Source organism: Berghia stephanieae, chromosome 1, assembly GCF_034508935.2.
Source record: "Berghia stephanieae isolate SIO BIC M18660-M18661 chromosome 1, UCSD_Bste_1.3, whole genome shotgun sequence".
Classification (NCBI taxonomy): Eukaryota; Metazoa; Mollusca; class Gastropoda; order Nudibranchia; family Aeolidiidae; genus Berghia; species Berghia stephanieae.
Genome location: NC_088360.1, coordinates 137,185,527 through 137,198,088, shown reverse-complemented (window position 1 = coordinate 137,198,088; position 12,562 = coordinate 137,185,527). Strand labels below are relative to the sequence as shown.

The 12,562-nt window shown below is 34.6% G+C and overlaps 1 protein-coding gene across 3 annotated transcripts in view; it reads left to right on the top strand.

Moving 5' to 3' along the window:
- LOC144963315 (E3 ubiquitin-protein ligase HECTD1-like) overlaps nucleotides 1–12,562 on the top strand; it is a 56,128-nt gene that overhangs the window by 24,956 nt on the left and 18,610 nt on the right. For all 3 annotated transcript variants that reach the window (XR_013643611.1, XR_013643610.1, XM_078897240.1), the window contains 11 exons: nucleotides 40–183; nucleotides 3,990–4,070; nucleotides 4,747–4,845; nucleotides 5,208–5,548; nucleotides 6,493–6,707; nucleotides 7,962–8,084; nucleotides 8,310–8,840; nucleotides 9,421–9,715; nucleotides 11,012–11,124; nucleotides 11,608–11,787; nucleotides 12,372–12,525. Coding sequence is in view for 1 of the 3 variants with exons in the window: in XM_078897240.1 (XP_078753366.1) it covers nucleotides 40–183; nucleotides 3,990–4,070; nucleotides 4,747–4,845; nucleotides 5,208–5,548; nucleotides 6,493–6,707; nucleotides 7,962–8,084; nucleotides 8,310–8,840; nucleotides 9,421–9,715; nucleotides 11,012–11,124; nucleotides 11,608–11,787; nucleotides 12,372–12,525 (2,276 nt within the window). In the remaining 2 variants the exon portion in view is untranslated. The remainder of the gene's footprint in view (nucleotides 1–39; nucleotides 184–3,989; nucleotides 4,071–4,746; nucleotides 4,846–5,207; nucleotides 5,549–6,492; nucleotides 6,708–7,961; nucleotides 8,085–8,309; nucleotides 8,841–9,420; nucleotides 9,716–11,011; nucleotides 11,125–11,607; nucleotides 11,788–12,371; nucleotides 12,526–12,562) is intronic.

The window sequence follows — 12,562 nt, the reverse complement described above, 5'->3', positions numbered from 1 at the left end:
ATTTTTAAAATATCTTTTTATATATATTTCATGTTTTAGGACTGTAACTGAATGGGTGAACCCAGGTCAGTATGGTCTAATGGTGGTCACCTCATCAGAAGGGCGAAGCTTGCCCTATGGAAAACTGGAGGATGTCCTCAGTAGAGACAGTGCTGCCCTCAACTGTCACACTAACGATGACAAGTAAGGCTTACTATATACACACCAGCTATACCTACTTAACCATTAAAATACACACCAGCTATACCTACTTAACCATTAAAATACACACCAGCTATACCTACTTAACCATTAAAATACACACCAGCTATACCTACTTAACCATTAAAATACACACCAGCTATACCTACTTAACCATTAAAATACACACCAGCTATACCTACTTAACCATTAAAATACACACCAGCTATACCTACTTAACCATTAAAATACACACCAGCTATACCTACTTAACCATTAAAATACACACCAGCTATACCTACTTAACCATTAAAATACACACCAGCTATACCTACTTAACCATTAAAATACACACCAGCTATACCTACTTAACCATTAAAATACACACCAGCTATACCTACTTAACCATTAAAATACACACCAGCTATACCTACTTAACCATTAAAATACACACCAGCTATACCTACTTAACCATTAAAATACACACCAGCTATACCTACTTAACCATTAAAATACACACCAGCTATACCTACTTAACCATTAAAATACACACCAGCTATACCTACTTAACCATTAAAATACACACCAGCTATACCTACTTAACCATTAAAATACACACCAGCTATACCTACTTAACCATTAAAATACACACCAGCTATACCTACTTAACCATTAAAATACACACCAGCTATACCTACTTAACCATTAAAATACACACCAGCTATACCTACTTAACCATTAAAATACACACCAGCTATACCTACTTAACCATTAAAATACACACCAGCTATACCTACTTAACCATTAAAATACACACCAGCTATACCTACTTAACCATTAAAATACACACCAGCTATACCTACTTAACCATTAAAATACACACCAGCTATACCTACTTAACCATTAAAATACACACCAGCTATACCTACTTAACCATTAAAATACACACCAGCTATACCTACTTAGCCATTAAAATACACACCAGCTATACCTACTTAACCATTAAAATACACACCAGCTATACCTACTTAACCATTAAAATACACACCAGCTATACCTACTTAACCATTAAAATCTCGGTTTGGTTGTCCAACATTTCCAAACATTTTTACATTGGTTTAAATCTTTAATCCATATCATTTTCATATTTGATATAATATGAAAGAAAATTTATTATTATTATTATTATTATTATTATTATTATTATTATTATTATTATTATTATTATTATTATTATTATTATTATTATTATTATTGTTATTATTATTATTATTATTATTATTATTATTATTATTATTATTATTAATTTTATTATTATTATTATTATTATTATTATTATTATTTTATTTTATTATTATTATTATTATTATATTATTATTATTATTATTATTCATCTGATTAGTGCTTTATCTGCGCTATTTGCTTATAGTATAGTTGTTGAAATGGTAAAGTGTATAACACCTGTTCAGAGGAAAATCTTGACTGTAAAGGATTAAATTAGATTGCAATATTTAGTTCTTATTGTGATATTAGTCGCCAATGTGACAAATTACACAAAGTTTGATAATGAATATTTACTAACTCATCCTGTAAAAGCAAAAAAAAATCCCTTTCTACAATTATAAAGCCATATTGCACTCAATTCTTAAAAGAGTACTTTACGGTGTACCTATACGATATTATTATATATTTATGTTTGACGCAACCAGGTTTATAGTATTAATTCCATTAGATTTTATATAATCATAGAAAATGTTTTCTGCATTATGTTTTTCAGGGACAGCGTGGCTCAGCGGTACAGTCTTTGCTTCGTACTTGAACGGTACGGAGTTTGATCACCCGCCGCTGCGTTGTGTGGCCTTGAGCAAGTCACCTCGCCCTAGCTCAATTTGAGGTGCTGCACTGCGGCTTACACCTGGGTTATTCCAGTCTTCCCTTGGAATAGACCCTAGAGACAAATTTCCCCTGTGGGAATGATAAAGGGATTATATTTTACACAGGCGTTTATTGCTTTCAGTTTAGTTCGCCAGGTAAATCTAGCCAGTCTAGTGATGATGAGTCATAGCTTTACACAGAGAGGGAGACAATTTTTTCGCCGTTTGATCGATTTTTTTCTGAATTTCAAACTAATGTAGTATTACCGTTATTAAGTGTAGCAAAAATATTTTTATACTACCAAAGAGTTTATTAACAGAGTTTTCATTGATTATTCAATCATTATTATGATGTTGTTAAAAAGCAAGAGGGATAACCCATGAAATTGATACATAAATTTAAGTGAATTAAAATTTTAAAGAGAATATCTTAACATGTTCAACACTTAAGATTTTTAAACAAAAGTAATGGAAATGATGTTGAATATCTGTAGAATGTAGACATATACATTTTATACCAGTAGATTGATGCGTTTTTGAGATATCAGTTCACCTGTACGTAAAAGTAAGGATTTTGAGTACGGTAAAACTGAAATCCAATCACAGCATTGTCTTAATAGACATTTTTAAATAAACCAGCAACATAGTCAAATGTGATTCATTTATATTTATCCCAGAATCAACGAATTATAAGAATTCCATTAAAAATTGTTATACCCTATAAGGACACTCATTTCAAGACAATCAAAACCACTAAGAAAATCTTAAAAAGTTCTTATAATTTTCATAACCTTATTTTTGAGATATCCATGCCCATTATTTTTTGTATGTACTTGACTTGCACCTCTTTTAATTTGTGTGCCATATAGATTGCATATAGCACATCACTGGCGAAAGATGAGGATCATATTCACCTCATTAAGTATTGTTTCTTGTTCAGAGTTTTCTCATTGAACCAAAGGTATCAATACCTGCATCGCATTTCTTTAAATTATGTACCAGTGGGATACATTTCTCGCAAATTGAAATATTTAAATATGTCAGAATTTCTCATTTATATTTATAGACAATTGTTGATAACGTCTAGAGTCTTTTAATCCTCTCAGCACGGCTCTGTACTCTTTCACAACAAATTCGACATATTTCATTAGTACTGGTGTGATGACCGTCTTCAGTGTGTCTCTCCATGACCTGAACAGAACTTAAATAAGTAAATTTAAGAAATATCTAAAATTTCTGCTTAAATTCAATGAAATCAAATTAAATAAATGTCTCTTATCATCACTATCTAGTTTTATTATTGGGTTTCTAAAATATCATGAAATATTCTCCTCTTTGTTGGTAACAAAAATAAGTATTAAGATTCCTTTCCACACTCTCTATTCTTAAATCCCTGAATCTACATAATAAAGTATATATCAAATGAAAGATAATTTTATCTACTTTTCTCTGATACCTCACCCTTAAGGGTAAAAAGTGTTGGTTTGATATTTTGAATTCTTAAATATTTCTTGAACTTATAATTTTAATATTTATTTCATAAAAAACTCTGATTATTCAAAAGAGCAAAACACAAACTTATCATTTAATGATGTAAACAAAAATAATTGCGTCTTGTAGAGGAAAAGCTGGTCTTTATATCCATATATGTTTGAAAATTATGAAAAAGATGCTGCGTCCACAATAGGCTGAGAAAATTGAGTATTTTGATGAAATATCTACTACTCTCTGCCTGAGAGAAATTCAAAGCGATGAGATTTACCTGCAAACATAATTTATTGCCAATGCACGCCATCTTGACAGCTGTTATCACTGGTTGATGGTGGATTGTTTACATTACTTGACGGTAGCCAGTGAGGGAAGAAGTAACTAAACTGAAAGTTTGGGCCCTATTTTAACGGCTGTGTTTATTTCATTTTAATTTTATTTTAACAGAAAAGCCTGGTTTGCCATTGACCTTGGTGTGTGGCTTGTTCCATCTTGTTACACGCTGAGACATGCAAGAGGCTATGGAAAGTAAGTGTTCATGTTTGTTTGTATGGTCCATGGCTAATGTTCATGTTGTTTTCCTTTATGGTCAAATAATTTCTCTGGCACTTTACATTACAATTAGCTTAGAACATAAAAATGGAGAATAATCTTGTTTTCGATAATGTACTATTTCATAATCATTAAAAGGAAAAAAAAAGAGAGAGAAGGAGGGAGAGGGAAAGTTTAAAGTGTAAAAAAAAAAAGAGAGAAGGAGGGAGATTGAAAGTTTGTATGTATTTGTATGTGCATGGGATAGAAAGAGAGGGAGAGGGAGGGAGGAAGGGAAAAAAAAAAAAAGAGAGAGAGAGAGAGATAGAGAGAGAGAGAGAGAGAGAGAGAGAGAGAGAGAGAGAGAGAGAGAGAGAGAGAGAGAGAGAGAGAGAGAGAAAAAGAGAGAGAGAGTATTTATTTATTAATATCGGAAGGGTTGATCATGATCGACGCTAAAAAGATTAAAACTCCGTTCCTATTTTATATGTCTTCTCAGTGTTTGGTTTGTTGTATTTCAGGTGACTATTATGAAAATAAATACCTTCGATAGCAACTGGGTTAGTCACATTTCAAAGGGAATTTATTTTGAAGAAATTGGAAATATCCTTATTTCATTCATTTACATTTGGAAATATACTTATTTCATTCATTTATATATTTTCATTCTTAGGTCAGCTCTCCGTAACTGGCATTTCCAGATGTCAAAGGATGGAGTTACATGGCAAACGTTTTACTCCCATGAAGCGGACACTTCCTTGAATGAGCCAGGGTAAGGCAGTTTTAAACTTGTTTTCATTGCATGTGTAGTATAGCTCAGACTTGTACACTGATTTGTTGTCCAGCATTATGTTATTAGGGCACTAAAATGAAATTGTTAATGGAAGAAGATAAGGATGGCTGAGGATTAGGATTCAATCAAGTATATTTATTCCAAATGCAATAAAGATTTTGAACCAAAGAGCTTTTTTATAAAGACTACAGGATCTTTCATAGTTGTATTCACATAGAAATTGATTGTGATACGCGAGCCCCCTTAAGAAGTGATGGATTGCCACAAGAGATAGGCAAGTGTTTTAGATCCCGCACATATCACTACAACTTTTAAAGCTTTTTATATTTATCTTCGGACAGATCAACAGCCTCGTGGCCCTTGGACCCTCCGCAAGACGACAAACAAGGCTGGAGACACGTCAGGATTCAACAGATGGGGAAGAATGCCAGTGGGCAGACGCACTACGTGTCCTTGTCCGGGTTTGAGATTTACGGCACTGTGACAGGGGTGTGTGATGACGTGGGTAAGGCAGCCAGGGAGGCAGAGGCCAACATGAGGAGACAGCGTCGCGTCTTACGAACTCACGTATTGAAACAAATGATGCCTGGTGCCAGGGTGATTCGTGGTATGGACTGGAAGTGGAGGGACCAAGATGGCAACCCACCAGGGGAAGGAAATGTTACTGGTGACTTGCATAATGGTAACTTTATTTTTTAAATTGTTTTCCGGAACAGATCTGTCAGATATTTGTCGTTCTATGGGGGAAAAATATTTGGCCTTAAATTATTACTTTATAGATTGACATTTACTTCTTCTTTCTTTTTGTTCTTCTTTCAGCTTATCCCACATTTTGCAGGGTTGCTATAATGAATACCACTTCTCCATGCATCTCGCTTCACAGCATCATCTTCCTCCAGGCCCAGTTCTTTCATATCATCCTTTACCCTATCCAATTAACATTTAAGATGAAGAAATGCTTCAGAATCCTTTATGTGATCTGCAACAAAGTTTTCCTTTTTATTGAATGGGGAAAAAAAAGGAAAGCATGTTTGAAAACATTGATCAATCATTGGTAGTCAACAGGCTCTTGTTAATCACATTTTCCACTTATCCAGATAAATTTGTAATTTAGCTTATGATATCTTTAGGTTATGATTTTGATTTACATTTGTACTATTTTTGTTAGATTGCTTGTTTTTTTGTTTCAGCGGTCTCTCATATAACCTCAATTGTGTTGGAAGAGACCTAAAGCAACAAACAAAAAAAAATAAATTTGATATCCACAGAATTCTTTTTTAAGCAAGAATTTTAGATGGAAAAAAATTATTAATTATTAATATCATTAATTATCGATGTTTTCATTACCAGTAGGATCTATGAGATAATTGGAATACGCTATATATATATATATATATATATATATATATATATATATATATATATGTTTTTTTAAACAGCAAATCTGGCACACTTTGGCATATTTTCCAAGTTTCCTTCTTTTTTTTTTTTTTTGCTAAACAGAAAACAAATAGTTTTTTGCACATGATAGATCTTCATTATTTACTTCAATTTGATTTTAACATATAAATTTTAAAAAATATTTCCCCCCCCCCCCCTCCCCCCCCCATTTTTTACCTTTGTCAGGCTGGGTGGATGTGATGTGGGACTCTGGAGGTTCTAATTCCTATCGTATGGGAGCAGAAGGCAAATTTGATCTGGCTCTGGGCCCATCTCACGACCCAGACAAGTTGAGGCCAAGCAAGTTGGACATTGCCCCTGCTTTGTCCATCTCTGGTGGTAGAAACAAGATCAGTTCACCGTCCTCTGCCATGACTGGTGTTTCCTCTGACAAGACAAAGGTAACATGAAGATTTCTGCTGTGGGAGAATGTTTAGCACATTGCTGAAGATTCAAACGACTATGAATCGATGTGAATTTACTTACATTCTCTCACTCAACTTAGGTCTAAAATGAGTACCTGGCCATTAACAATGTTGCGTCAGTTGAAAAAAATTGTAATAACACCTTTCGGGTGTCATGTCTCATCTTACATATTGTTGCTTTGACTAGGGACCCTTTGTAAAGCTCTTTGAATGAGTTTAGTGGATATTTCCCTATATAAATGCTTTAAAAAAAACCCAACTAAAATCTTCATTTTCATTGTGGTAATTTTAAAAATGTCCTATCAACGATCCCATGGTACGGATGTATGACGCTGTGCCAAAAGTCATGGTAATTTAAAATGTGTCGTATCAACAATCCCATGGTACAGATATATGACGCTGTGCCAAAAGTCATGATAATTTAAAATGTGTCGTATCAACAATCCCATGGTACAGATATATGACGCTGTGCCAAAAGTCATGGTAATTTAAAATGTGTCGTATCAACAATCCCATTGTACAGATATATGACGCTGTGCCAAAAGTCATGGTAATTTAAAATGTGTCGTATCAACGATCCCATGGTATAAATATATGACGCTGTGCCAAAAGGTCGTTTGCAGATTTGCCCCAAAAATACCCTAATATTAAGTTCCTTGGAAAAACTAAAGAAGATATTTTGTTTTCATCAATTTCAATGGGTTAAATAAGGAAAAATATAACAAAAAATCTAGCATCAATGGAATAGCGGAAATAGTTTCTCAATGATTTTTAACCCACTCAACCCCAACACCGACTATATCTGTAGATTACCCGGGTTACTTTTACCCCATGCCTATTTATTACATTTTTATGAGACAAATTATAGGCTTAGTGTCAAAGCTAATGTTTTATACTTTTTGCATGTTAATGATAGTTGAATAAAACTATCTATGTACATGCTCATTTTCAATACATTTTTTCCACTTTTGAAAAGTAGCAAAAATCTATAGGATTGAGTGAGTTAAAAAGTTGTTTATTTTTCATTATTTAAGCCAGAGAATCTGCTGAAAACGAATATCTTCCTTTGTTTTTCCAGATAACTAAGTATTAGGGTATTTTTTTTAATGGCAAATCATATGAAAATGACCTTTTGACACAGACTCATATATTGTTCACCCTACCAACATCATGCTGATATTTTCACTATTTAGAAATAAAAATGTTAAGCTCTTTGACTTTTTTTTTCAGTTAACAAGTTGCAAAAGTAGTTCAACACCCAGTTTGAGTGAAGCCATGGGAGATTCCAAGACGTCAGTGGCGAGTACTGAGCAAGCTTCGTCTGCTGAGAATCTCACCTCAAGTATGAAAGCTGTAAGTATATAATGTTGATCTTAAACATTAAGAAGAAAAAGCTAACTGTTAACTTTTGCACATTGCATGAGATGTATATCAACAATATAACTAATGTGTCCTTTGATCGACATTGAAGGCTGAAGAAATGTCTGCTGTTGTAAGGGGAGGTCATTAAAATAATAATTGATGATTGGGTAAGAATTTGAATTACAAAAATTTTTGTCTTTCATTTTGACTTTCCAGGCAGCGGAAAATTTTGCTGAATCAATGGTGACCCAGGCCAGTTCTGATGCAATCGTCACAGTCACAGTTGACAGTGCCGATGAGGAAGGTGGATCCAATAGAAATCCTGCTGATGCTTCTACCCCGACCGGCGGTAGCAGCCCTACATTCCCAGAGGCAGCTCCACCACTTGTTGTTTGTAATAACAATCCGGCAGCCTCTTCCGTGTCTGCAGGTCCCAGTGGCCTGACCACATCGTCCACAGGCCAGACCCCAAAACCCAACAGTGGAACTAACTACACCGGCACCATGACCTTTTTCCCCGCTGGAAGCAGCAGCAGGGGTGTCAGTACATTTAATGTGGGATCCTCCAGCAATAACCAGAATCCTAGTAACGTATTCCCAGACCCTTTGGTTGTGGTACATCGTGGTAACAACGAAGATGCAGGATTGGGAGATTACGATGTGCTGGATCTTGCCTCTGACCTTGCTCTAGGATTGGATGTAGGATCTCTCACTGAAACGTTGAGAGGAGCTACTGGTGGTGTCAAGGTGTGTGTCTTATATTTCCTTCTTCTTCTTCTTCTTCTTCTTCTTCTTCTTCTTCTTCTTCTTCTTCTTCTTCTTCTTCTTCTTCTTCTTCTTCTTCTTCTTCTTCTTCTTCTTCTTCTTCTTCTTCTCTTTCTTCTTTTTTCTTCTTCTTCTCCTCCTCCTCCTCTTGTTCATCCTCTTATTATTATTCTTCCTCTTCCTTTTTCCCTTTGCTTTCATGAAAGTATTTTGCATATCTGTTCCATTTCTTTGCTGTCCCTCTCTACATTCAGGTCATATTCCATTTTTAACAAGTTGAAAATTCCTATATTGAATCCCTTTAGGATTCATTTTGAATAATGACCAGATTACCATGCATCAATTGCAACAAAATACACTGCAAAGTTATTTAGATAGGATAAAGTGAAAAAACAAGTTCTTTTTCCTCCTTAATCTAGGAATCTGTTGCCATTTATTTTTAGGCCTTAAAAATCATTTTTATATAATTTTATTTTTAGCTTAATGTAATTCATACAGTAAATATGAAGTTGTGTCGTTGACATGGTTGTTTACAATTTTTTCACGCTTTAAAAATCTTCAGGAACGTGTTCAAAATCTGCACAACACTCGAGATTCTCGTAACAAAGCAGCCAAGAGTGAGGCCCGCAAGGCTGGAGGAGCAGGAGGGGCAGGAGCTACAGGTGGAAGTAGCGGCGGCTCCGACGGATCTCCCACCAACTCCATGAGTGCAAGTGAGCCCAATCTTCCCACCAGTCTTCTGGATACGTTTGCTGCTGTGGCACGTCGTAACATGAACGTACCTCACGGCAGCAATATTGTCCGCAACACGCAGCATGCCAGCAGTCTAGTCCGTTTGGCCTTGGCCAATTCTCCCAGTAAGTGTTTGTGTATTCTTACATCCCTATATTTTATTTTCTTTCATTTTCTTTGTGGCATAAGTATTATACCTTAGACCTGTAAATTTTCAGTCAATTAACTGAAATCAGTCAAATTCAAATATTTTTAAAAAGGAAAGAACGAAATGAAGAAAGAAAGAATTCATGAATCGTATTCGAATGACCATAAAGTAATTAGGAATGTTCCACAGTGTTACACATAGCTCATGGGCCGTTTATATTAACGATCGATATATTGCTAAGGCTAAGCGACACTTTTTAGAATTGCCGTATCTGAACACACCACCTTAGTGAAATTATTTTTTCACTTTCCAAACCTGTCGTGATCCCAATGGTAGCCAATTTTAACTGAGCCGCTGAGCGATAAATTTCACTGTTTTGTCTAAGCCAAAATTGACCACATTTACCTGTAGGGAAGTAAAAGTATGAAAAAAGTAAAATGCGAAAACCGGAAGTGCGTTATGTAGACACCTTCAAATCGAAAGTAAGGGATTGCTACAGTACATCTTGATTGCCTCACATTGTAAACAAACTGGTTGACCGTTTCTAGTTTCTTCACTGATTGGGTACCTAATTATAAGGAACAATGGTAAGTAGCCTAATTAATTCCCACACAGATTAGTTTTCTGCCATTGTTTTACTCAAGCGAGCTTGCTGTTTACTATTCATTTCGATTCTTTGGGTATTTCCACTACGACAAATTACGAAGAGTTTCAGTCAATTTTATGGAGCTTATTTACAGGTTAATTAATAATTAATTAAAAATCCATAAATGCTGGAAAGAGTCATTAATTATGCTCAATGATCTTCATGAAAAGTGATGTAGTTACACAACTAGAAAGAGATAGAAAGAGGGAGAGAGAGAGAGAGGGGGGGGGGGGGCAGGCTAGTTACAAAAATAGTTCTTATTTTCAAATCGTTTCAGTTGTAATGCATTCCTTGTTTTATGAATGTTTTTGGATGATGTATAATTTTACGATTGAATCACATTTATCGAGGTATAAACACTCATTTTTAATTCATATGTGTTGATAACCCAATAAACCTGCTTTAATCATATATATATATATATATATATATATATATATATATATATATATATATATATATATATATATATATATATATATATATATATATATAATTTTATATTTTGTTAATACAATTCATATTTACTGGTCATTATCCATACAACCAAAGTTAGCTTGCTCCTCTCATCTCATCTTGAAGGATTGTCATCAGTCTTTTCAAAACAAATATTTTTCTGATTGACAGATAATCTTTTGAGCACTGCTCAGAGCTATCCCAACCTGACAGCTTCCAATGTTAGAACATCCAGCACCCTGACTACAACACAGACAATGGCCAATGTCATGTCACTCAGTCAGGTCAGTATATTTCTCATTATTGACTGTTTACAGGTTGCCAATTTTCCATATATTTACAGAATTCAGTATGTTATACAAATTATTTTATACAAATTGAGCTTTTATTAAGTGCAATATCCACTAAACATGCTCAAAGCGCTTTACAAGGGGTCCCTGGCCAACAGCAACATTTAACATTTAGGACAGGACATGATGCCTGTTAGGCGATATTACATTTTTTTTCGAACAGAGACAACGCTGTTAACGACCAGGTACTCATTTTACACCTGAGTACAGTGAGAGAATGTGAGTATAGAGTTTTTTCCAAGGACTCAACAATGCAATGAGCGAGGCCTGAATCTAGGACCTTCCGATTTGAAAGTGTGTGTCATACCACTAGACCCTATAGATGAAAAAACCCTTAGTCTTTGACATTGTTTTCTCTGTGTAATTTGTGATTTTCAAATGGGTTTGATTCTAAAAATGGTTATTCTCCCTTTGCAGGCTCTGACTCGCAGTGTGACGTCCACATCCAGTGAGAGTGACAATGAGTTCCTGGACACTTACAGAGCACACACTTTGTTGGCAGAGTTGGAGGATGATGAAGAGCTTCCCGAGCCTGATGACGACGATGATGAAAATGAGGACGAAAATGAAGATGATGAGGATTATGATGATGTTATGGTATGAAAAGATTATTGATTTTTTCTCTCTGCAAAAATAATTCATTTTGGAAAATGTATTTTCATTATACTTAACTTTTACTTAATGAATAAAGTTTATTTTTGAAAGCATTGCTTTTGTTTCTAATTCTTCATATAAAGAGGCTTATCTCTAGATAGGTAAATAATTTAGAAATTTTAATCTAGCTTAAAATGGACTTATTTAAAAGGTTCATTTATAATTTTATGACAAGTTACTTTAACAGACGTAGTTTTTCTTCAATGTTTTAAAATGATCTTTGGTTAATTTGGATCTTTTCCATCAAATTCAAAGAGGGGGGGGGGGGTGAAGAGATGCTTATAATATCATTTTTGCTAGAAGTGGGTGTGACTAAGATGAAAGGTATTATATCAATTTGAAAGGATTTAAAATGAAAATTTATAGAAATATGATTCTTGTATTTTGTGTGAGTTAGATTTTTTCCCTTGAAATTGGATTCCCCCCCTCCCCTTCCAGACTTTTTATACGTTGTTTGTGGCAGCTCTGATTGTGAAATAAAGATTTATTGGATTACAATTAATGGTAATTGAATTGTTGTTGATTAGGATGACGAAGAGATGGACCCTAACAGAGATCGTCGTGCCTGGGATGATGAATTTGTTCTCAAGAGACAGTTCTCTGCCCTCATCCCTGCCTTTGACCCCAGACCAGGCCGTACCAATGTCAATCAAACTCAAGACTTTGATATCCCAGCCCCTGGTATGCAATTCCATAAATTTTTTTTCGTTTTAATTTT